Genomic DNA, 25,020 nt, shown 5'->3' on the forward strand with positions numbered 1-25,020 from the left:
GCTTTGCTGGGGAGGCTGAACTGAACCATGCTGGCAGAGTACGATTGTTCTCTAAGCCATACAGGTCTCAATTAACTTAAAAGTAACTTTGAAGCACTCCTGGAAAAATAAAATGTGTTTAAATTGTCTGAAGTTGGACTCATGGGCCATTGTGAGGGAGAGCAACCGAAATAGTGGGTGTATGGGTGGAATGTAAGAGGCTGAAACACAAGGGAAGAAGAAGCACATAGCCTGCAGGGGGGTGTTCGGGTCTCGCATCCTAGTTGTAGGAACAAAAGTAGCATAGGAAGAAATAGTATTTTGATTGGACCAGCTTGTACAATAGAAAAAGGATGAATGTTTTGAGAATGTAAGTGCAGCTTCAGGTTGGAATGAACAGCTTGTGATAGTCTGCTGCTTCAGACCCGAAGAAAGGCCAGCATGCCTGCAAGCTTATCTCCCCCGACCTCCACTGGTTGCTTAAGTAAAAGACATTGTTCTGTTTTGAATTTAAGCCAGAGGTTGCCAAGCGGTGATAGTACTGCTATGGGTTCACAAAGTATTTTGGAGCAGTGCTTGTTTGGAGCAGGGAGATACCAAAAGAAGAGGAACCGGAACCTCCTGGTGCACGCCAGGCAGTGGGCATTGAGGCACTGAATGGCTCTGGCTGCTGGAAGCAGAGCTCTGTGCTTCCCTTATCGGGGTGACAGAAGGGATGCAGGCAGCTCCTGGCCTGTGCCTGCCCTGCGGGTGGAAGTTACTCCTAAGATCTGAGGGAGAGCAGCAACTATTGCTACCCAAAAGAAATAATCATGAGGAGATTTAAGCAATACATTCTTATTTCTTTTGATAAGTAAATAAAGGTTCTTGCTGCTGCTCTGAGGTACAGTAACTCCAGACATCAGGTATACAAGGATATTCACACCTACGGGATTAGGCTCACTTGGCTGCACCTTATACTTAGTAATGCCTTAGGGAGGGCTGTTTATCTTGCCTCACCTGCCAACCTTGCTGCCTCTTGTTCCTGATAGCTTAATTAGGAATCCAGACTTGGAATGGTTCTTCCCACTGGGTTACAAACCTTGAAATTAAAGTCGGATACAATGGTCATAAGGCTTTTACTTTAACAAATCAATGGGTGCGTAAAGGTGAATATTTAAGAGGCTGTATTTAGGAATTCTAAGTAATTGTCATTTCGTTTAAAGTGTGGCTGTTGGAGTGCAGTTCTGGAGCTAAGAGAGAAATGCTTATGTAGGAGATAATGTACTTAGCTCTAGGATAAGTAATGGAATAAACTTTTTGTGAGCGTAAGTACATAAGTGACTTTTACAGAAGGGTTTCAAGGCAGAAAAGATTTTAATTGACTGACCTTTACAGCATGTTCTGATGCACATTTTAGTCTTCCTGTGTGAAAAGGAAGGAGGTAAAAGCAGAAATACATGAATGCACATAGTCTTCTCTACTTTTGGATGCTAATTGTCTTAAACTCATCAGTTTAGATGAGTCATCTAGAGTTTTTATTCATTTTTGGGTAAATGGTTTTCCAAGGGCAGGGCAATGGAAGTCACCAGTGTATCTCATACGTTAATTTTTCTTGTCGCTTCAGATTGTAAATTCATACTGCCCTTTTCTTTTGCAGGTGATTGATGATTACAGCGTGATTGGCCGTTCGTTGTTTAAAAAGGAAACAAACATCCAGATTTTTGTGGGTTTAAAAATCAAACTATCTACAGGAGAAGAAGGAATAATAGATGGAGGTTTTGGACAGAGTGGCAAATTTAAAATCAGAATTCCAGGTAGGTGCTCAATAACTGATATGCTCTAATCTGTGTAAAGTATAGAGGATTTTCTCATATTGTAAGCCTGAATATCTCCAGTAGTTCCTTGAAATTTTGTGGCATCATCTCCAAAACAGCTGGATGACTATTTGGTGGGTTTTACCACCTCTAATTAAGAGCTGGGGGCAATGACTTGTGTTATGAGACTCCGTGGCCAGCAGGCGTGTCTGCGTATGAATGAACTCAGGTCTCAAAATGACTTCTGTAAGATGTGGAAATCGTGCTCTGCCCAAAATGGATTTTAGAAATCTCTCTTCTCTTAATATATTGTATAATTTTCTCCACAGCCCTTCTGAGCAAATAAAGGAAAACAAACCTGCAATCATCTTTGCCTGTAGATACTTATTAAATAGAGTGTACTGGATGCAAGTTCTTGAACTCGTCTTCATTCTGCATATTATTATCTATCTTCCCTTCAAACAAAAACTACAAGCACTTTGATAAATGAGTTTTTAGAGATCTTGAGGTTTTTTTATTGCATCTAGTTTTGTGGTATTGTATAGTACTGTATTTGTTCAAACTTGGTGAGTTGCAGCAAGGATTTATGCCTCCTTAGCTTAGAGCATCAGAAATGAGGGGTGCTGGAGTTTAGGTGTCATTATTATTTTCTTAGTGGAAAAAGTGGCTCTAAGCCTTTTCAACAGGTAATAATAGGTGCTGCATTTAACTCAAATCGTGGGATATGGTTTTAGATATACTAGCAGTACTTAATTTCTCTCAAATTTGCAGCCCTTCGTCGCTGTTAATCTACCACCCTTTTTAGAGAGATGGACAAAATTATTCTGCTGTACAACTGGAAAAAAGGAATTGTGATGTTTGGTGGCACCAATGGAATATTTTAAGTTGTTTAACTTCTGATTGATGCAAATGCACTAATTTTGACTCTCTGCAAATTTTGTTTCTTTTGCCTTGGAAATAAGAATTTCTGACTAGGTGAAGACTCCTGTTTTCTAACCTATCTGTAGTAGTAGTTTTGTCGCCAAATGCTAGACTTTCCAAACAGCTTTGTAAGCCTAATTAACAGGCACACTGCATGTTTAAAGAAAGACCTACGCCTAGCATATGTATGTTTTGGGTTTTCTAATATAGAAAAGCATTTAAGCGTTCGTTGAGCTTCCTACTTTCAGGCAGGGGGTGAAATGATGTGTAAGTGTCCTTAACGCTGACAGGGGTTCAAGCTGAAGTTTTTGTTTAAAAAACGTAGTGGTGTTCTTAGTAGTTTTTCTCCCCTGAAGACATAAATGTGTTGAAAGAGAAGAACAATGGGAGGATGCCGTTGACAGTGGCATTTTCATATTTTGGTGAAACTATTCTTCGTGAGAAAGGGAGAAGCCTAAAAAGGACTCTTGTAGCTGTCATCTTTGTGGATGGTGAGCAGGAACTGGAGTTGCAAATCAGCAGTCACGTTAAGAAAATTGTACACAGCATTACAGAATTCTGCTCTGCCTACTGAGTAGGAAGAAACGATACCTTTCACCAAGGTGTTCATATCTAAACATGGTTGGACTTTTCTGGCATTTAACAGCAGACCATCGATATGTAGACAGAATGCTAGAATTAACACCTCAGTAAGATGGGCAGAATAATACCACTTAGCTTGCTTTTCTGCAGTTTGGGTCAAGTTTGGGTACTTTGCTATCTGGAAGGAAGAGGCAATAAGATAACATGAGCTCAAGCTGAAAGTGCGTAACAGGAGAAAACAAAATTTGGAAAGGTTTAAATAACTGTTTCTTTAAGAGTTACAGGGATGTGTGTAGGGGGAGGGCTGTTGCTGTGATGCTGTTTAAGTCAACTGCAGTTCACATTCCATTGTTAGGTCAGTGTTGCTTTTTTAATGTGTCTGCATCCTGTTTGTGGGTTTTTGAGTCTTTTATTAAATTTAACTGGTCCAGTTCTTCCCTCTCCCTCATCCTTTGGCTGTGCCTCCCTTCACAGAGTCTGTACCACGTTGCTTTTGTGAAGAGCTCCTTTCAGTTGGTCTGAATTTATTTCTCTGCAATCCTTTCACAAATGTGTCGGGGAGTGGGAGGGAAGGGAAAAAAAACGTGCAAGTTGGAAACTGCCTTGAATTGCCGCAGTCTGGTCCATCTTGTTGTCTTTAAAACTAGCCTTAACCTCTGGAATTGAATAGCTTGTTCAGGGAGGTAACCTCATGGCAGCTGGGGGCTGCTTTTAGAAACAAAGCAATCAAAATCAGGTAGATGCATCAGAAAGCTGTGCCCTGTTGGCTTGAGGTGGCAGTACGGCGTGGCACCTTGGGGTGCTGCTCTGGTGCCACTGGTGCCCACTCGTGAGGGACGCGTTGGCTCTCGGTGTTGTTCCTTGTCCCTCGGGCACGGCTCGTTTGCTTGTGGATCAGAGCTTGGGAACGCTGTGTTACATCATCTGTGGGCTGAAACTTGGCAGACCTCATAGCTGGGAATGGCAGAGCGCAGCTCTGTTTCTTATTCTGGCACCGCTTGTGTGCAGCAGTGCTAAGGATACTTCTCTGCTTTTCTGTAAAATGGGGATAATTACTATTTGTACTATTAAAATGTTATGAAATCTGATTTAGACTTATTCCAGAGTTGAGGCATTAATATTTCTTGAAAAGGCTTAATTATTATTCCGCAGAGCACAAAAGTACATCTAGAGTACAGCATGCAACTGGAAGTTCCTCAGCCTCTGAAAGATGTCAGCAGTTTGGAAGAAGTTCAGGGAAGAGCAGCAAGAATCCTGAAGAGGTTGAAGGGATTGATTTATGGGGAAAGAAGATGAAAAGGAATGCATGAAACTTGGCTAAATGATTTCTAAGTGGGAGATACGATTATCTGCAAGTATTTGAAGAAAACAGTGAAGAGAAATCCCTTAGGGTGGTCCAGGGAGGTAGAAGTAAAGCTAATAACATGAAATAAAACAAAGCACAGAGTAACTTGACTGTTGAGAGATGTCACTTGACTGATATTTCTTGCACTGCCAAATCATCCCAGCAGAGGAAGATAATGTTTTACTTGGAGAGTACTTGTGTAAATAAGCCTGAATGTTTGCTGTGCCTGTTTCATGGTAAAACACAAACAAGAAGATGGTGGGAAGTAGAAGAATGTATTTTTTTTTCAGCTGGTTTATAGTTTTACATTGGGACACACTTCTATGACCTCAATGAAAAGATACAACTTTTGTTGTGTTCTTCTAATACCTGAATGAAAAGACTCTTAGCAGCAGCATCTGGTTGTTCCTTGTTGTGTTGTGGATTTTTTAATGCTTGCTTGTTTGTTTTTGTTTCTTTCTCCTCCTGTGTTTGCTGGCAGACCTGCCATTCTGTAGGGCTGTCAGTGTTCTTCTAACAGTGAGATAACTTCTAAGGCATGTCAGTCGACAGGAAGACGCTTGCTTTCCAGACGAGTTGTGTGATCAAGTACATAGAGAGACACAATTTCTAAACTAACAAGAGATTTTTGTCTAGTTTAACAAGCTGCTTAAAAAACAAACAATTTAAAAGCAAATGTAAAGCACCATGCTTTGTAAGTAATGCTAGTACGTGTGTTTGTGTATAAGAGTGAGCTATTAATGAGGTTCTTACTGAGGTGGGTGATAGGTGGCAGCTGTTTTATTTGTAAATGGGAGCCCTTCGTTATACAGTCAAGGTAAATGAGTGAAAAGTATTGTTCCCTTTGAGATCAAGAACGAGTTTGGAGAGGCAGGAGCTGTATGTTTAGGTATGCTAAGGAGTACAAAAGCTAGCAAAACATACTTTGGAATACACTTATTTCAACGTACATTGCACCTAGGAATGTCATGCCATTAGATGAATTCTGAAGAAAGCTCACTGAATGGTTTGAATAACTTGTTGCTAATTGTGGCTTTTGTTTAACTGTCTCTCAGCCAGGAACTGACCCTGTAAAACTCTGCTTGGTCTGCAAAATCATAATGTGGTTTGATAAGCCTCACGAGTCTTTTAAAAGATTGTCTCCAGATACGCTCATTTGGTTGGTTCTGACAAGTTGTGTTTGTCTCGTGCTTAATTGTTGTAACATGTAGCGACTTCAGTCTAACTGGAATATGCGATATCTCAGGCATAGGTCACTGTCTGTCTGTCTGTCTGTCCTTGCTGTCTAGGTGCCAGTAAACCGTTCGCCTTTCTGATGCACGGCAGCGTTTGGCTCCAGTTCGCGTCTCTCTCTGACTCAATGCAGTGAAAATTGCCGTACACGAAATGAGTTAAGCTGCGTTACTGCTTAATGTGAAAGCAGTGCGTATCTAAGAAACTCATAAGAGCTGAATGCGTTTTTGAATTGAGCAAATTTAAATATAATAAAATGCACACTTTCCTAAGAAGAGATATGAATGAGAAAATTAGAATACAAGTTTTTTTTACTTTACTGTTCTTACCTGTACATGACAATAGTGGTTTCAAGTTTCTTATAACAGGTGAAGACAAACCTGTTAGTGACCGTGTCTTTTGTTGTAGAAAACTTTTCTGCCTTTCATTTGTGTTATTGTATATGAGAGAATGAGTTTGTTCCCACTGTTTCTATTGTTTGCCTTGGTGGAAGAGTTGGATGCGCTATCGGTGTACAGTAATGGTGTGGACGTGTTTCTCAATTCCAGAGGCACATGGCTCTGGGGTCCTGCAGTGCTGGTGTAAATGGTAATAAATCAATGTGTCTTGTCTTGAGAATCCATCATACTCTTATGTGGAAGTAGGGGCAGAAATGCTAAATGTTTCCCCCTTGGTGTATTGCAGAGAATAGTGTGTAGTTGAGTTTAGTGTCTTTCCATTTTGCTGAATACTGGGGTCACTGGACAAGATCCCATGCTACCTTCTGAAGTAGTTAATGTCAGAGGGAAGTTTTGGTGTAAGAACTGCAGCTCAGCAGTTCTGCTCTGCAAAGTTTTAGTTCTGGTTAAAAAACATGGGTTGAAAAGTTGGACTCAAAGCAGTTTGTTTTTTTCAATATTCCACTTAATGAAATCAGGTAGAGGCTAAATGATATTAGGGAAACGGGAATTGTGCCAAGATGGAAAAAGGCAACAGGAAAACAATGCATACAATGCATTTTCCCACATTTTCACTTTAAGAAATACAGAAATATCTCAATTGTGTTGTGCTTTTTGTATATTTTCTTCATGGGGGTGTTTTCTCACTTGAGGTAGCTTTCAGCACCCCTATGCACCTGGCCCTGGTGGTGTGTTATTGCGGTTTCTTCTTTTAAATACTTGTAGGAAAGAGGCTTTAAGTAGTCAGCTGTAAGTAAATGTCACTTCCCAGCTTTGAGATATGGAGGGCAGTCCTTACTGACATCAGCAGCAGTGGAGTAGGCTAAGCTACTCCAAAAAAGCTAAGGCTTTTCTTTGCACTGAGAATAATTAAACATCCTGTCACTAAGCAGCACGCTTTTTTTTTTTTTTTTTTGTGGGAGATCTTGACATTTGGAATTCTCTGCTTGTGTTGCATTAAAATAGGATAATCTTCTTCTCTTAGGCCAAATGAAATTTAGGTACATTTAATGTCCACGCTTGCCCAGCCTGGCTCCGCTTTTAATAAAAGAAAAAAAAAATGTTGGCTACAAGGGTCTGGTGGGTTGCCATCCCTGTCAGTATCAGGTGAGGCTGAGCAGGATTTCAGTCAAGAGGAAAAACAAAAGCCCAAGGGCGAAGAAATCTGTGTAGCTGTGTTTTTGTTCAAAAGCTAGAGATTAGCTCTGCTTGTTCTTTCACAGTCTCTCTTCTCCTACTCTCTAAAACAAACAAAACCTAAAATCCTTAAGGGGTACTTCAAGCATAAATCTCCGTCTTTCCTTTTTGTGGGAGTTGGCTGGTGCAGCATGGGCAGAGGCTGGGAGAGGATTGCTGCCAGGGAAGCATCACTTCCCTGCATGATCCTCTCTTGAGCGGATTAAACTGTAGCAGTGTAAAGTCTTGGTGACCACATAGGAGCTGGGAGTTTGCATTTGTGTAAGAGGTTGGGCTGATGGACTCAAACCTACCTGGGGAGCAGTGACAGCCTGTAAGCCCGTATTGACCTCCAGTGTTGGATGTCCAGATTTATTGACCTTTAATTGGTTTTTGCAGAATCTAAGTCAAGATTTGTGCACATTCCTTCTGAATGAAAACAGAAGTCAAAGTGTTAATTTATTAGCTAGGTGCCTGCTTCTTTGAAGGCAATATCAGTAGATCTCGGTCTTGTCTTAAAATTCAGTCATTACAGACAAGATCTAATCATAGAGCTTTGAAAGGTGATTTGTTGATTTCAAGATTGGTTTGAGATGTAGTTGGTAATTGTACGTTAGCATAAATAGGGCGCCCAGCAGAAGTTTGGGCTTGTCTTTGAACATTAAATTGCCATTGGCGTGTATATTTCGCAGGTTGATCTCCTGGGATCCTGCAGATACGGATGATGAAATTATCAGGTACAGATAAGTTAGCAATATGAGCGCTCCTGGGGAAGAAAAAGGTCCAGGTCCAGTATAAGCCCCTGTGTTGAGTATCCCGTAGGCTAGTCTTGCAGTGTAACTGAAAAGAGTGAAATGGAGCAATTTTCCCTCCTTCTCCACTGTTTATGGCTATGACCATCAGATTCTTCTTGAAGGCAGGACTGGTAGTGGTCTTTAGGAAAAAGTAGCACTACTCTGTGACCAACCCTGAAATAATGCTAAGGAGCAGTGTGGCTGGAATCCTCTTTCCTGCCCTGACTGACAGAGCATCTTACACTTGCACTGGTGTGAGCTTAGCAAACAAACAAACCCAGCCTCAATTCTGAGCTTTGCCGACTTTTGTGTTTATGCTTTTGGGTTATTATTTATGCAAAACACGCGTTTGTGACCCTTTAGTCTGCATTCTGAAAGCAGTGAAGATGTAGGTGTTGTCTGAAAGAAAATTGCTTTCAAAAGACAATATTAAGTGCTTTACTTTGTGACTTTAAAACTAGAAAAAGTATTTTCATTACTCTCTGTGCACAGGCATTCTGATACAAGCTCCAGTTATGCAGTTGTGTTCCCTACATTTAAAGAAACAAGTAAAATGTTGCTGTGCTTGGGTGATGCTTAGCAATTGACCTTTTGTCATGTGCTATTTTTCCTCATTGAGTAATCAGTGCCTTTACTTTTTGCATCTCATTGGAGTCCTGCTCTAAATATGAAATTTCTGTGATTGATGGGGGGGAGGAGGAGGATCCTAATAAGAAAAAAAACTCCAGTAGATGGCATTTGCTTGACCACAGAATGGTTATCTTTACAGGACATGAGCCACTTGGATTTACTATATTTTTTTAATCCCTGGAGATTACCTGTATACATTCGTTTTTCTCTTATTATCTGCAGGTCTCTATCCAGTTCTCCATTTACCTTTTTGATACTTTTTTTTGTATTATTCTTTCCTCTCTTTCCCATCCCTCTGTTCTTTATTCCAGTTTACTTCTGCTGTCCACCTTGCCCATCTTTCTTGGTCTCCGAGGTCTTATGCCAGTAACACCATCTATTGCTATCAAATATTTCTGCCAGCAGTTTCACACTGTGGTAGTGATGTGCAAAGGAGAGAGGATTTGTTTCTGACCTGTAGATGCTCTAGTGCTGTAACTGGAAAAATCCCATTGCAAAATAGAAGGGCGCTGTAGTTGAATTTATCTTAATTTGAGGATAAAATGTAGCTCAGTTAGTTGTCGCCCAAGCATTCTCCACATTGTGAGGTTTTACAAGTATTCTAAAACTGATCAGTTGTTGTTTCAGTTGGCAATGACATTGGTAGTCAGCTGTCCAAAGTGCTCCTAATGGTAAGCCTCCAATGAATGATTAAAAAAGAAAAAGAAATTAGATAAAGATTATTTCTTTTCTTAGGTAAGCTAAGTCATATATGTGAGATTCTCCTAAGCCACAAGAGCTTGATACTTAACTTAAACTGAGATTTGCACTCGGTTGCATGTGGTTAGGATCTGGGATTTCAAAAGTAGTACACTTATCTTGAGATTTGTGGTGAAACAGAGAGCTGGTAGTGCTGCTGCTTGTTATAACCTTACTTCTGTGTAGGGTCTCTTGTGGTCACAAGTCTTCCCAGTTAATCCAGGCTTTATTATTTTGGGGAATGTAGCTATTGTGGACAATTACATTCCCTGGGAGAAAAGCAGCTTGAGTATTTATGGCTGCTACTTTGCTGGTCCTTGAGTAATTACAAAAGCAACTGCAAGCTACTTGGACCCTATTGCATAGTCTAGATCATTGGCAGGATGCATCTGTAATTGATGTAGCTGAGCCAGCTGCTGTGTTCTGAGCTCCTGCTTGCCACCACATCACCACTAATCTATCCAGTCACCTTCTCCAAATTATCTACTATCTTTCTGCTTCATATTGCTGATGTATGCCAATATCTGACTGTCATGAGCTTTGCCTAGTATGCTGAGGAAACCCTCTGTTACATGGAGGTTTTTTTTTGCAGTAGGTTATGTTTTTCAAGGAAAAAAGTGGAGAAAATGGTCATATTGGAGGCTGCCAAAATTAAATATTCAAATTCAGAAATGACTAAGTTGATTTCCCCTTTAAAAGGAATCTTATCTTATTTAGCTTGTCTAATAGTTGATAAGTTCCATAAATGGACAACTGCTGAATGAAGCTATATTTAAGTTGGAAAATTTTAGCAGCACTGTCATTTGAGATTTTGTACTGTTGAAATGGAGAAGCCTTGCTATATTCACTGCAGACCAAATATACTGTTCTGTATAAATCAGTTCTGCATTTAATTTTGACTCTGCTGGACTTACACTGCCAAAGTTGCAAACAATTCATTAGGCCATGGCGTGGAACAACACAGTGGCTCTTACTTTGATGAAATACTCCCAAAGTCTCGTTTGGTGGCATACTAGATGCACAAGAGCAGGTAGTGTATTATTTTCTGTTTTTTCTTGTCCTCCTTAGGTGTTTCATTTTGCAGATTCAATACTCTTTTACTGTATTTCAAGTGTAAAAACGTTTTACTCTTAAGAATAGCTTACTGTTTTTTATTAAGTGTCTGTACAGCTTGGTTAGGCAACCTTAGAGCACCAATAAATAATAATAAAAGAATCCTGTGATACCTTATATCATCTCCTAGAGCAAGTGGAAATATCCATTTCTGGTTGAATTCTCATGTAGTTCAGCTTAAGAACCCTTATGCTTTGCAGTACAGATTTGGGATGCTTCAGTGGATGCCTTGGAAAACATACTGAAGGGACCAGGCACGTTTTCTTCAAAAATGTAACTGAATGTGTATGTCTGATGGAAGTAAAATTAGCATTTCTGATGTTAACTTTGATGGAAGTTCACTGCTGCTCAGATAAGTGCAGCAGTGGGAGGAAAAAAAACACCTTTTCCTCACTAAGAATCATAGCATTTTAAGGTTGGAGAAAACCACTAAGATCACCAGGTCCAAACCCAGTCCACCACTGCCATGCCCACTGACCACATCCCTCAGTGCCACATCTCCATGGGGCTCCCCCACCTCCCTAGAACACAGGTGATGTCAGTGCAGCTAAATGTGAGCAATGCAGAGGATCCCTGGGGGTTCAGTTACAGGACTAGTGTCCATACAGAGGACTGCCAAAATCCTAAGACTTTCAGAATGATGCCTCCAAAATATGCTGGGGACTTGCATGTTTTATAATTGCTGCCCCTGCTTTTTGAGATACCTAACATGGAGTTTAGTTCTGGAGGGTTACAACTACAAGTGAGGCAACTGTGCAACCCTCTGTGCCCAGGCAGCACACGGGGTTTCCTGACAAGCTGCTCCTTCTGCCCTTCCTCAAGTGACCAGGTATCTCCAGGAGCTCTCCCACTTGTGGAATCTATGAGAGCCAGCTTGTGTTCCCAGGGCTGTAGCCTATACACTGTTAATTATTTTCCCCATCTTTTTCTGTTTTCTCATGTGCAAGTTAGGGTTGTACCATCTCCGGGTGTTAGTCCTCACTCATAGCTTTGCAGTGGAAAATGCATATATTCCCAATGTTTACCTAACTTAACTTTGATCCTGCTAAATATCTCCACAAGGATAGATCATGCATTCACATGCTCTCTTACAATGAAATTTCTTTCCCATTCTGTAGACTGTTTCTGCTTATTTGCTCGATTTTGATCGTTCATCCCTTGGGCCTTTCACCTTCCCTTTCCACAAGCGTTTGTTCCAATATTTATTTGAAGTCTGACTAAAAACACACACACCACGAGGGCTTCCTGGAGCTTTGTGGTTTGCAGATTGTAGGCTATTTGAAGTGCTGACTTGGAACAGTGGCTGGTGCTTAGTGGATATGGGAACTGGCATGTGACAAGGACGCTAACCTTACGAGGCTGATCTGTGTTTTGAGGCTGGGGACAAGAAATAGCTTTTTTTTAATAGTGTGCATTGATTTCAAGGAAGTCTGTGTAAAGCAGTCTTTTGGTTTGTGTTTTCACAAAGGGATTTCAGTGTTTAATAGGAATAGGAAATAACTGGAGCTTTAACAGACCTGCTTTGATAGGGGGTCTGCTACAACATGATTTTGTGTAATACTCTGCGTAAGCGACAGAAGCATTTCCTGCCTCCAACTACAGTATTATTCCATTAAAAAGCTGTGGAAAGTCCTTCAAGCTGGAATAAAAGGTATACATAAAGAAGAAAAACCATCATCCTGCCTAGAAAAGCCTTTCTTCTTATATCTGAGCTTGTAACTTCAATCACAAAAATTCCATGTTGCATGCGTTTGTACTGAGGTTTTTATCATAACAGCTTCTTAAACCTTTGAGCCCTCAAATCCCTCTGCCCCTCTTCCTCTTGGTCCTCCAGCTCTTCCAGGTTAGGAAATCAAGACAATTTGGTAATTCAGAGAACCTGTTCCTTGCTGTTGCAGCTGATTAGCTACACAATTCCATTTTTTTTGTTACCCCCATCTCTCTGTACTCGCTCCCTTTCCCACCCAATTCCCTCATTATTTGGCTACGTACCTCTTCTGACTCCAGCAGTCCTTCCCTGTGCCAGCTGTCCTTGCCCACACAGCCCTGAGCAACCTCAGCTGGTTTTTGTTTTTATGAAATAAATATATTAACAACTATAGAACCCTAAACCAAGAAAATGGAGCTGTGCCAGGCCCTCAATTACTTTGTTGTTTCATCCAAAATTGTCTTTGTATATAAATGAACAACATTGTTTGTGTGGTGCAGTCTTTTGCTGTGCACCTAAGGATTTTTAATTCAGTACATGGCTTTGCTGCCAGCTACGTATTTACTTCTGAATGCATTTGTTTACTTTCTCAGTTTTCAGTCTGTGAAATAAGAATAACATTCCCTTTCTCTATTTTGACCAGTTGATGTATGGATGCGTTAGGGCAGGGACCATTTGTGCAATTGTAAAGTATCAGCTCATCAGGATTGGTGTAGCAATATGAATACAGCATGAAGAATATGCATTTGTTTTTTGATTGCAATGAATTATCTTTTCAAGCTAGCATAATGGTAACATGGGCTATGCCAAGCAGAGTGTGCCAGGTGCAGCAGTACTGGCACAAGGGAAAGAAGACATTTTCAAGGACTGAAAATGTGCTAAAAAATGAGAGTTCCCACTGACAGAAGCAGGCTGTATATCGTGAACTGGAGATTTTCATGGCTCATTACAATCGACTGTTCTGACAAGAAGCTCCTGAGAAGATGCACGGAGATTATAGTCCCTTTGGAGCTGGTGTGGAAATGGATGCCTGGTTCTCTGATCCCTGACTTTTTTCCACAGTTGTTCTTCATGTTTTCCTTGTTATGGCACTGAGTAAATATTTTGAGGACGCAATGTCATTGGTTTTAGTCGTGAGACATGGTGGGGGTTTTTTGTATTGAGTTCGTGCACATTCAGAGCAGGATTGAGATTCTGTTTGATGGGGGGAGGAAAAAAGTTGTTAACTGTTGCTCCAGAACTGTTCAGAAAGACAGGAGGGAAAATCGTCATTAATTAATCGTCGTTAATTGAATAATTAATTTTGAGTAAGTGTGTGAAAGGGGAGTCTGCCTTTTCCAACAAGCGCCAATTTCAAATAGATGCAGCTCTTCCCAGCTGTGCTTTCTGCCCCACAGCACGTGTTCCACGCTCCAGATCTTTCCTGTGTGCACTTCAGAAGCTGAAAGCTGAGTTATGGCTCCTATTTTGAGCTGGAGATGAACAAGCTCAGTCCATGCAGCCTTATTGTGAAAGGGAAGCTTAAGGAGAATTTGAGCCACATCTGTGGATTTTGCCTATGAAAAGCTGTGCAGGTTGTATAAGTATTAGCAAAATGGAGACAATGCCAAGTGGCTTGGAAAAACTACATTTATTCAGTAAATTGCTGCTGGTTTTATTTGTTACTTGGAGTGAAACTTCAGTGCAGGCTTAATGCACTCTCTGCCTGTGTCTGTTTCCCTCTGCCTGTGTCTGTCTCTGCCTTTCTGTTTCCCTTTTTCTTTTTTAAAAAATTGAATATTTTCAGAACACTTTTCTATTGACTCAGCCATGATGAAGGCCAAATAGAAATAGAAGATTTTGGAGTGAATAATAAGATATTTATATCTTTTTACTACTTGCCAAAATCTCATGAATTTCTTACACCTGTGAAAATAGAATAACTTGACTATTTCTGTTCAGTTGATCATCATACATTTTGCTGCTACTTTTAAATATATTACTAGGTTTCAGAGTAAACATGCTGGAACAAAAGCAAGAGTGATTCTCATTTAGATCGTGTGTCTTTAACAGTGTGGGGGGAAAATCAATTTTATTTCAGATTTGGGGAAAAAAATGCAGGTAGTTTAACATGAAGATTTTAAATGTCTTTAATAAAGCTGTAGATCTTAATAGTGGCATTCATAAAGAGGCTGTTATAGAGTTTTCTGTTGCGAATTAATCTGATTGAATAACTTTGTCTAATTTTCATAAAGGAAGCAGGGATTTGCAATATACTTGAATGATGACTCCTAGGACTTGATTAAAGAGAAATGCATAAGCTTGTGAAGGAGGGATATGCGTTCAGAATCTGAAATGCCCAGATTCTGCTTGCTGATAGCTGGGAATTTCCAGTTTGAAACCTGTTGACGTTCTTTACTTCAAGCTTTTATTCATGTATTATTTGCAAGTGCCTTTGATTTCAGAACACGTGCATATGGATTACATATATAGTGTGTGGAAGCATGTTATGTATTCCCTGCTGCTTTCATTGAACCAGGTAGTTAAAATTTGTTGGAGATGGAAAAGGAGAAGACCAGCTGTAAGCAAATTGATACAGGGTATTTCAGTCCACCCCGTCGATTATTTCTAATTGAAGCTGTCTGAGCCAGTCTTAATACAATTTAGTTATCGCCAGCCAGAAGGATTTTATTTATGGAACAGGGCCTGTTGGAACTTCCTCCGACCCCGGAGAAGCTGTGAACAGGAGAGAGCTGATCAAGCAGGCATGCCTGGCTAGCGTACGCATTTCTTTAATAAGGCAGGGATTGATGTCTTTTGCAGTTCAGGGGTTAGGTAAACAGCAGCCCCTCGGTTCAAGGCTCTCCATGTTCAATTGTTTGTTTGTACGGATCTCAGAAGGTTAGGTTAGCCTTCTTGACATCTCAGGGGAGCTTTCCTGACCATGGTATAACCTCATCTGCTCCAGAGTTGTTCAGGAGGTGTTGCGTCCCTTCTTCAGCAGGGTATGGGCAGAATGGAGCATCTGTAATTGGTACCTGGGCTCTAGGAAAAGTGGATGTAACTGGAGGGAGTGGAACGCTGTGCGTCTGCCTTCAGTAACTCATAAATACTTTGCACATGTAGTGCCTGTGGCTAATTAATGTGCTTTCATAGACTTGACATTTGCACACAGAGATGAGTAGTACATGTAACTTAGGCTCTTAGTGAATTGCAGTTTTGAAAAACAGCAAAATATATATCTCATTTCACCAGAACTTTGAAGTTGTCTAATTTTTGCTTCTTTTGACTTGGCAACGGTAGTTCTTAAAATTAAGAAAGATAAGTCTTAAGTAATAAATAAGTAGCCATGTTACTAGCTTTTATTTAAAAATGAGTGATGGTTACATGTTGAATAGAGCTGAGTTAGACCCTATGTCTCACTGGTTCATTTCAGTAGCTTTCCCATCTCAGCTTCCTTCTATAGAGGTTGGTGACTGTTGTATGAGAAGTGGGAAGGGAGTTTGACTGGGTTCTGCTGCACTATATGTAGGTTGCTCTGAAAGTAGTGCCTCCTATTTATTTGCATGGGAACTGCAACAGATCCAAAGAGCATAATAACACTAATTGATACAGCAAATTCTCATCCACGAAGCATTCTTTTTCAACGTAGTCACCACCATCAGTGGTATACGTTTTCACCAGCAATGGACAAAAGCCTGCATGTTGTGCTTGTAAAGGAAAAAACCCTCTGCACCAGCAGAGCTGATCCACTGTCACTACTGTTGACGTGCACCAGCCACTGTCTCACTGTTCACATCCACTGTTTGGTCTCCATAAACATTCAGCAAGCACATCAGTGGGTGCCATTTTTCCCACATGGAGGAATTCAGTTACCCTCCTTTGCTTCATACATGTTTCACAGTGTCAAACACCATTTTACCAGACCGCCCTTCTGCTGCCATCTGTCGCATAGCCATACAATATAATGGAATACTGGTGGGAATGTTCAACCTCTGCTGCCATCCCGCCAACTAACAGGAGGCATTACTTTCAGAGCACCCCTCATAGTTCTGATGTGTAGAGCTGTTCTGGATTTTGGGGAATTACTTTGCTCAGGGTTAGAAATATGCTTTTATGCCTGTGATATATTACGAAGATGTCTTAAATCCCTGTCTTTGTTGAATTGCTTTTGGCTGATGTGATGCCTGGCAACTTGTACTTCATTTTTTCTGCTGTGCCTCAGGTATGTAGTCATGAAGAACCCAAACAGACATTAAAACTAGCCTCACTGCTTGTGAAATATGCTCACATACAACTTGGGGGAACTGAGGCACAAACAGGGGCTATGAGTTGTCACTGGATGCTTTGGAGGCTAAGATCTGTGCTGACCATTCCCGTCTTGTAACCCCTGGAGTCATGCTGCTTGACCTGCGGTGTCACTTTTCCTGGGAGAGGTTTGTATTAGTCTAGAGCTTTCCAGGAAACCTGAACTTTGTTCACTGATCTCAAATAGGAAGTCACTATTAAAGTATCCTGTCCTGTAAAAATCCATATGGGTGGTATTCTGGCTCAAAGGTGAGGAGGTGTTTGGAGTGGGAGGCCACTTCCATGCTGGCTGAGGTTTTCAAAGTGCCAAAATATGAACGTCTTGTCGCTTTTAAATAATGTGTGGGGTCTGACTTAAACGTCGGGTTTTGTATTTAATCAGTATTAATATGATAACAGGAATGTGACAACTGAAGCGAACACAAAGAGATTATCTTCTTAGCCAAATGCATCCATTAGCAAGGAAATATAGGTTTCTATTAAATGAAGCAGACAGATGGGCGATTGGAGGTGACTGAGAACAGGAGGGGGTGGGGGCTAAGAGGTGAAAGTTGAGGTTTAGAAAATCTCTATAAAAATAAAAACAAACCATCCGTCTTGGTGGTTGGCGTTTTACCCTCCCGTTGCACTTTAGGGATGGTGCTCCGATTCCTATCGAGAACATTATGCTGAAATTTAATCTAACAGAGCACTTACTCCTGCCAAACTCTGGCTCAGCGGCTCTGCTGCTCCCCCAGAAAGAAGCAGCCAACAAGGCTTCAAGTACAGGACAGTGCTGTGCCATCGGGGGAAGATTGCTGCTTAGGGATCCCAGGGGAAGGCAGATTGGATCTTCTCGGTCTAGTCTGTTTGGTGGAAAAGTAAGTTGAGAAAATAAAATCACGTTACAGCATTTCAGGGCGGTTGTAAAGTAAATTGTATGTCTGTGTGTGTATATGGATGTGTGTATGTATGTATATGGATCCCCACCTAATAACTTCTGCAGCAGTGTTTATAACCAGTGTTTGAAACTATGATGAAAATACTATAAATAATTTTAGATAATGCAGATAAGAAGAAAATAACATAATTAAAAGAATTTTACAAGATGGGCAATTCACTAAGATAGCCGGAGTAACACAATACATGAAGAAAAATATCTGTAACAGTGCAGACATCACACTGATGACAGGAAACATCTGTCTTGCCAACCATCCCCCGGACTGGCCACAGCCATACATCTCCACTGTGGCCCAGGCAAGTCTGCATTGCTCTGTTGTGTATGTGGGCATCACACCTCAGCCTCAGGCTGCATCAGGGAAGTTCAGGTTGAGTATTAGGGTAAACTTCTCTGAAAGAGAGGTCAGGCACTGGCACAGGCTGCCCAGGGAGCTGCTGTTGTTATGGTGGTGTTAGCATCCTGGAGGTGTTCAAGAAACATCGAGATGTATTGCTGAGGAACGTGGTTAGTGGGGGAGTGTTGATGGTAAGTGGACAGTTGGACTAGGGGATCTTAGGTCTTTTCCAGTCTTACTGATTCTATGATTCAGGGTGGGTAGCTCATTTTGCCACAAGCCTGGGGTGGTTAGGAGTTGGCTGGTTGATTTCTGCTTGACTTTTTAAAGTTCATGCATGTATTATGTGACAAAATGAAAGGAGACATTTCGGGTGGCTGTCTCCCTTGGATTTTGAAGAAGTGCCAAGTTTACTCCAGTCAAGCTTTGAATGGGATTTTAGACTTGGTAATTATGGGAACACTGGAAAGGAGAAAATGTGTAGCAAGAGGAAGAAACAGCATCCCTCTTGTATCTGGAATTGCCTCACATACAGTTTAACAAATGAATTGCATGTTCTTAAACCAAGTTAGCATTTTTGCCTGCGTGGCATCAGCTTGATTTTCCTTTTCCAGTGTATAGCCCTAAGTGTTAACAATAATGAGATGCACGGAAGTTCAGAGCTGACTTTCCCTATTCCTTCACCTCCGTCCTGCTGTCCGCCTCTCTGAGATTTTTCTTGTTTCTCTGTGATGTCCCTTACTTAGGTATGCTGACTTTCCCAACAGGTGATAGCCACAGAGGAGGAGCAGGTCCCTGAGAGGCCAGACGATGGCTTCCAGAGGATCCTATTCCCTGCTGGGGTGGAGGCCCTGCTCCCCATGGTGGAGGCAGGGAGGCCTGTGTGCTGTGAGCCTCTGTGCAGGATGGCAGGAGGCCGTTTGTCAGGCTGTCCTGTTATTCCTGCTTGGGAACCTGACACACGGCCCAGCTTTCTTGCGGGTGTTGTTTTTTGGGAGGGAGGGAGGTGACTGAGTGGCCAGCCCCTTGACAGGGCAGCTTTAAAACATTCATAAAACTTTTATTGGGCTGCCACCCTTCCAGATAAATATTTTTTGAGTTTATGGGCTTATTTTAAGGATTGAAGCTTAATAGCAGCTTTGTAGCCCTATCCGTCCCCAAAATAGCCTTTTGGCAAACCCCATCTCAGGAGGCTGCCATGCTTTTCGTGGTCTTTGGAGTTTCTTCATCACTAAATTACTACCCTTTTGCCTCCTTCCAGCTCTGTATGACTAAATGGGACCAACTGTTAAATGAGCCTTTCCCCTTCCCCCCAGCCTTTCACAGAGCTGAAAGCCGATCCAGTGCACCGTATTTGGTCATCGTGAAAGGAGAGAGGTTGCAGTAGTTATAATTTTATTTCCTTTATTAAGTTGGGCTCGTTAGACCTGTTTTATCCCCATCTTAATTATTAATCTCTCCTTAATGTGGCACGTGGTTTGAAGATGGTACAGCCTGGTGGCATTTCAGACGTGCTGGCACTTCTCAGGCAGTTTCTCAACACGCTTCCACAAATATAAAAGCTTTACAGTGCGTCTCCGCATTCAGTGGTGAAACCAGTGGGCTTGCAGCCAAGGTTATACAAAGGAATGCTGTGTGTAGTGCTTGCAGGAAGACGGAGTTGCAATTTGAACATCCATGCTTTTTGATTTCACTGCTTTGTGTCCAAAGAGGTTTCATGAATTTCACTGTGGGCTTTTGCTAAACGCTGACCTGAGACTGCGTGTACATTTTTGGCTGCTGTTTGAGAGAGCTGTGTATGATCCACATAATTTCCAGATCTTGGAAAGTGGATTTTTTTAATTATGTATATAACCTTTTGTCATCTGGCATCTTATTCCCCATTGCTGGCTCTTTCTGTCCCCTTGCAGTTACTCGTGCCCCGTATGTCTTACTGGGCACGTTTGTAATTGCCAAAAGCAAAACATAGCCTTTATTTCTGTCATTTACTCAGCTGTATATGATGATGCTACTTTTGATCGCTGATTTTCCCAAACAAGAAGTTTCTGTCATAGGAGATTATATATCACAACTTCTTATCTCAAGTTTTTCAGGGAATAAGGCTCTTTCTACACAGTGTTTGTGCTGGCCCTACACTTGTATTTGTGGAAGGGAGCATGTGGTAGGAAGTAACCATGGGCTTTGGGGAAAGACTAGACTGTATTAGTGATTAAGATAAAATAGTGATTCAGAACAGTGTGGGAACTAGAACAAACTTTTAACTCCTTTAACAGAGCTTAACACTTGCTTTTAATCGATTTTAAGAGCTTCAGATCCCATTTTTCTTTGTTTTTGGGTGAGGTTCGCAAGTCTTGTACAACGTCTGGAAACTTCCCTTTCTAGACCAGACACTGTACAGCAATGACTATTCTGGTTTGTTTTTATTCCTAAAAATAGAAATGTCTATTTTGGTAAGAAACAATGCCCTGAGACTTTTGTTCCTGTATTTCTATGATTTCTGTCATTTTTGTCAGCATGTTTTGGAAGTTGTGCTAAGAATGGAACTGACATAATCAGCTCAGCTCTCTAGACATTCAGATCCTCACCACTCCTAGCCATCTAATCTGTTGTTTAGATGAGGAAACTACTGTGAAACTGTTTTTCTGCAAATGTTACATAAATTAAAAACAGACAAAACAAATGAGGAAAAAAAAAAAAAGCAAAACAAAAACCCACAGGTGTGGAAAAGCTAAGTACTCAATTTGCCAGACTCTGTCTATCTCAGTATGAGGCAAAGGGGGTAAAGCATGGCTTTTTGCAGAAGTCTGTCAGATTCTGGAATTGCATGTAGAGTTCTTTGAATTTTTGCATATTTGTATGTGAATTTTATTATTGTATTCCTTACGTAAGTGTGAATGTAATGGGTAGCAGTTGTTTCAAGTCCTTCTCCCAGATATGTTGTAGCACTAGTCTTCTTGCTAGCACCTGAACTTTTCACAAGCAGGTGGAAGTTCATCCATTCCTTTTACCCAGTGAATTAAGATATTGTCCATATTCCAAAGAGGCAGAGAAGAGATATAGAGGGATTAAAGTGGGTCTGTGGCAGTGCAGTGAATGAGAACTGAGGAGTTCTGGTTCTGATGCCATTTGTGACATTTGGTCTTTTGGCTTTATAAGGTAAGAGAGTATCTTGTAGAACTGTACTACCGAAGGCATTCTGAAGAGTGTCCTTTTGTTAGTGTCTGTATGCACATCAAAGCTTGTGCTTGTTTTTCAAGTATCCTAATAAGAAATAAGTATGCTGTTCTGCTCCAGAGTGTTGCTTCTGCTTGTCAGCGCCCTCCTACCAGCAGCAGAGCTTGCTCCAGCCTTAGGAGATGCTGTAAAGTCCCATAGGTTCATGACCTATGAGAGTGTAAGGCACTGGTGCTGCCTGCTCTGACCTGGGCCTGCTTCATCAATTAATCCCTGCTGTGCTGCAAGTGAAGGCTGCATGGTGATGGTTGGCTTTGGTTTTGTCTTTTTTGGTTAAAAGCCTAAAAGATTGTTTCTAATACTTAATGCATTGAAAGTGGCAGTTGTTGGCTCATGTCATATCCCATTTTATATTGATAGTACTTCTAATGAGGTTTAAAAAAAATTGTGGTAGAATTGTGACTTTCTTTTGAACAATTTAAGAGAAGCGTTGGAATATAAATGTACACAGACCAGAGCTAGTTACAGAATGTTTCCAAAATCAGACAAAAAAAAGGAGATTTTTTTCTCTCACTATTATGTATAGGTTGTTGAAGAAATGGGTACAGGGAGGTGAATTGTTTTCTGAGGACAGAATGGTCCAAAACCTGCTGTAATAAGGTTACTAGAATTGGTAGTAGGCATTACTGGTATTTTTCTTGAACAATTATGAAGAATTTAGAGAGTTGTTTTTTTTTTAACCAGTAACCTTGGAAGACCTACAGCCTAGGCAAGTTAAGAGATGCTTCTGATTCTTAATTGATTTTTGAACTCTATTTTCTTTCACTGTGGTTTAAATTTGGCATTGATCATAAGTTAATGCTGCTTAAGTATGTAATTTACCTTCAACATGACTGTTCTTGATGGTGTGTGGATGGATCAAGCCCTGTGGTTTTGGTGGGAAAATATGAACTGCAGACATGTATTCATGCTCTGGGAACACAAAACTTTCTGAAACAATGAACAAATACAGCTCTAGGGGAGAAAATACACTTCTCAAGTTTTGTTGTAAAATAATTAGCCTTCTGTGGTAGGCATGGAAGCCACAGAAAACAGACAGGAGTTGCTTGTGATTTGACTTAAAGTTTGTGACCCTGAGTAATGTGCCTGTTCAACAGCACTTAACAAAAGCATATTTGATGAAACACTGAACTCATGAATTACATTTCCAAGAAAAGTCTTTTAAAAAGAAAATAGAATCGGAAATAAATCACAATCTTCAGACCTCAGTCGAGTTGTTTAAACATGAAATTAAAAGGAACTGGCAGGTTTATCAACAGTGGTGCTTTCCAAACTGAATGATGTTATGTAACTTAACAAGAAAGGACCATATATTTCAAGATATTGCACAGAGAGTTGCTGCATTCTCAACCCTTTTTTGTACATGGGGACATTGGGACAAAATTCAAACTTTCAAAATTTGTGAAGCAGTAAGTTGCACAAAATTTTTACTAGGCCTAGGTTTCTCAACTCTCAACCCAAATGTCTGCCCATAGGCTTTAATGCCCCGAGAGCATGTTATATTGCAATTTTGGGGCATCTCAAAGCCAGTATTTGTTCCTCGTTTTCATTGAAATAACCAACGGTTACTGGTTCAATTGTGTTCTCATTTCAATCATTGAATGCCTAGAGTCACTCCAGATTTATGCATAAAAAAGCAAGCAGAATCCAGTTTACTTATGAGAGAATAGATGTGCTGTCCCTGCCACGCGCAGCGGCAAGCGGTGGTCTTCCCTGCGTAGAGCTCTCAGCCCTGGGGCTTGCATGGCATTGGAGAGCCTATTCTTCTCTCATTGTCCTTTTATTGTTCAATGAATTTTATTTTATTTCTCTTCTTCAGTAAAACATCCCAATTATTTATTGTCTGAAAAGAAAAAGTAGTTGGGTACTCTGCACTGGAATTAAAGTCATTCACAAGTATTTCCTTAGAGGCACAACATGCAACTGCTGTATGACAATGAAAATACGATTTTCATTTTCTTGGAGTTTTTGCCATTATTTTTCACCTTTTGAGGGATCGAATCTGAAGTTAATGCACTGTGTAAAACATTTCTGTTAAAAGCTGAAAATGTCCATGGAAAGCCGTACTGGTCTTTAGGTTGTAAGAAAGTCTGAAATGCACAATGGCTCCGATCATTAACTTTTCACTGTTTGTCCCTGCAGCTTTTGAAGGGAGGCTCAGCGTTTTTTGGCATTGGCCAAGTAGTCTGGTCTTCATAGACTGGCCATCTGTAGTGTCTTTGTGCAAAGTTTTCCCCCTGGGCACCGTCCTATGTTTTAATTTGCAGTTTCAGTTGCTGATGTATGGGCTCCTCTGTTAAGAACTTTTATTTTCTATGCCATTATGCCTACATACTTTACTTGGTTTGTGTTACACACAGTGTTTTTCCCGTGTTGTATTTGGAGCTGATTTGTAATAAAGTTCCTGTTGTGTAATTCTGACTGAAAATTACGACTTTTATCAACAAAGTGCTTGTTTCATTTGAAAAATTATTTTCTGTTTGTGGAATATTTATCCATTGTGTGCTGCTTTTATCTTTTAAATAAAACAATCCACTATTTCATACATGCTGCATGTTACGAATGCAAGATTCGCTGGTACGTAGAGCACTTACTGCTATCAGCACAAGTGGAGAGCTTCTGTAAACAATCTATCCAAGATTGCAGAGTAACACAAGTGCAGTGAAAACTATTGCTCTCAGCTGTACTGTCACATTTCCATGGATTAATGAGTTGCTGTTTATCTCAGTCATAGTGGTTGCTGGAATGTTCAAACCCTATCACAAATGTGCTATAAATTCACAACCTTCACCAGTACCAAGAAGCTCTCTTGTGCTCTCAGGTCTCCCAGCCTCTCTTACTTCACTCCTATTTTCAGCTCATTGTGGCAGTGATGTAAAGCTATAAATATGACTCTCTGGCCATTGTATCTGTTACTCAGGTATGCCAACGATGAGCTTGTAAGTGACGTTAATCTGGTCAGGCTTGCGAGTTTGGTGATTGTATTTCTAAGAAGCATGTTGAATCTAAGTAAGTAGTATTGCAATTAGCAAATTCTTTCATTAATGTGCCCTCTTGAAATTATGCCAGATCGTTCCAGAAGCTTACTGAATTTTAAAATGCAGACTCACCATGTTTGAGTTGGGAAGGCTGACCGTGCATATAATGCACGCTGATCCAATGCAAGCTGAACAGTATTATGGTATTTTAAAATAAGTGCAGTGTGTTCTGTGTGCAAAACCATACACCTAAACACGGTGTATATTGTGGCTGCACATCTTCAGCTTGTGTGGTATGATGTGCACACTCATGTGCGCGCCCACACGCTAAACCTTTGCAGGTCAAAAAGTGAGGATAAACTTTTGAACCCAGCTGCTCCCAAATTAAGTACATGTGCAAGGGACCACCAGAGCTGGGGTTACCGTATTCCAAGAAAGTGCCGGACGCTGACACCCACATTCTGTGCTGCAGGAGGCTTCTTGTTCTTTCTTACAGCCTGAAGGATGATGCCTTGAACGCGCTCTGTCCTCTTCGCCCTTCCTTGTCACCAGAAAGGACAGGCGGCGGTTTGGTGACTTCTCCCTTCGTTATGGAAAGGGGACAGATACAGTAATCAGGATGCTACATATGGAGCTTTTTAAATTACTGCTCTTCAGTCTTTTGTTAGCCTTCATTATTCCTGAAGATTTTTTTTCAAGTCACAAAAATGACATTTTTAATATGCAGAATTAAAAAAAAAGGCAATATGAAGAATACGTTTTTGTCAATAAGCTTTTACCTTTTAAACCAGTTAT

General features: G+C 40.7%; 1 protein-coding gene across 1 annotated transcript in view; it reads left to right on the top strand.

Moving 5' to 3' along the window:
* The window catches only part of EEFSEC (eukaryotic elongation factor, selenocysteine-tRNA specific), a 113,102-nt gene that overhangs the window by 70,805 nt on the left and 17,277 nt on the right, over positions 1-25,020 (top strand). Inside the window, exon 6 of the mRNA XM_042823720.1 lies at positions 1,619-1,775. Within this exon, the coding sequence (XP_042679654.1) occupies positions 1,619-1,775 (157 nt within the window). The remainder of the gene's footprint in view (positions 1-1,618; positions 1,776-25,020) is intronic.

The sequence above is a fragment of the Centrocercus urophasianus genome, unplaced genomic scaffold, assembly GCF_019232065.1.
Source record: "Centrocercus urophasianus isolate 14NV4802_14NV808 unplaced genomic scaffold, USGS_Curo_1.0 seq_22, whole genome shotgun sequence".
Classification (NCBI taxonomy): domain Eukaryota; kingdom Metazoa; phylum Chordata; class Aves; order Galliformes; family Phasianidae; genus Centrocercus; species Centrocercus urophasianus.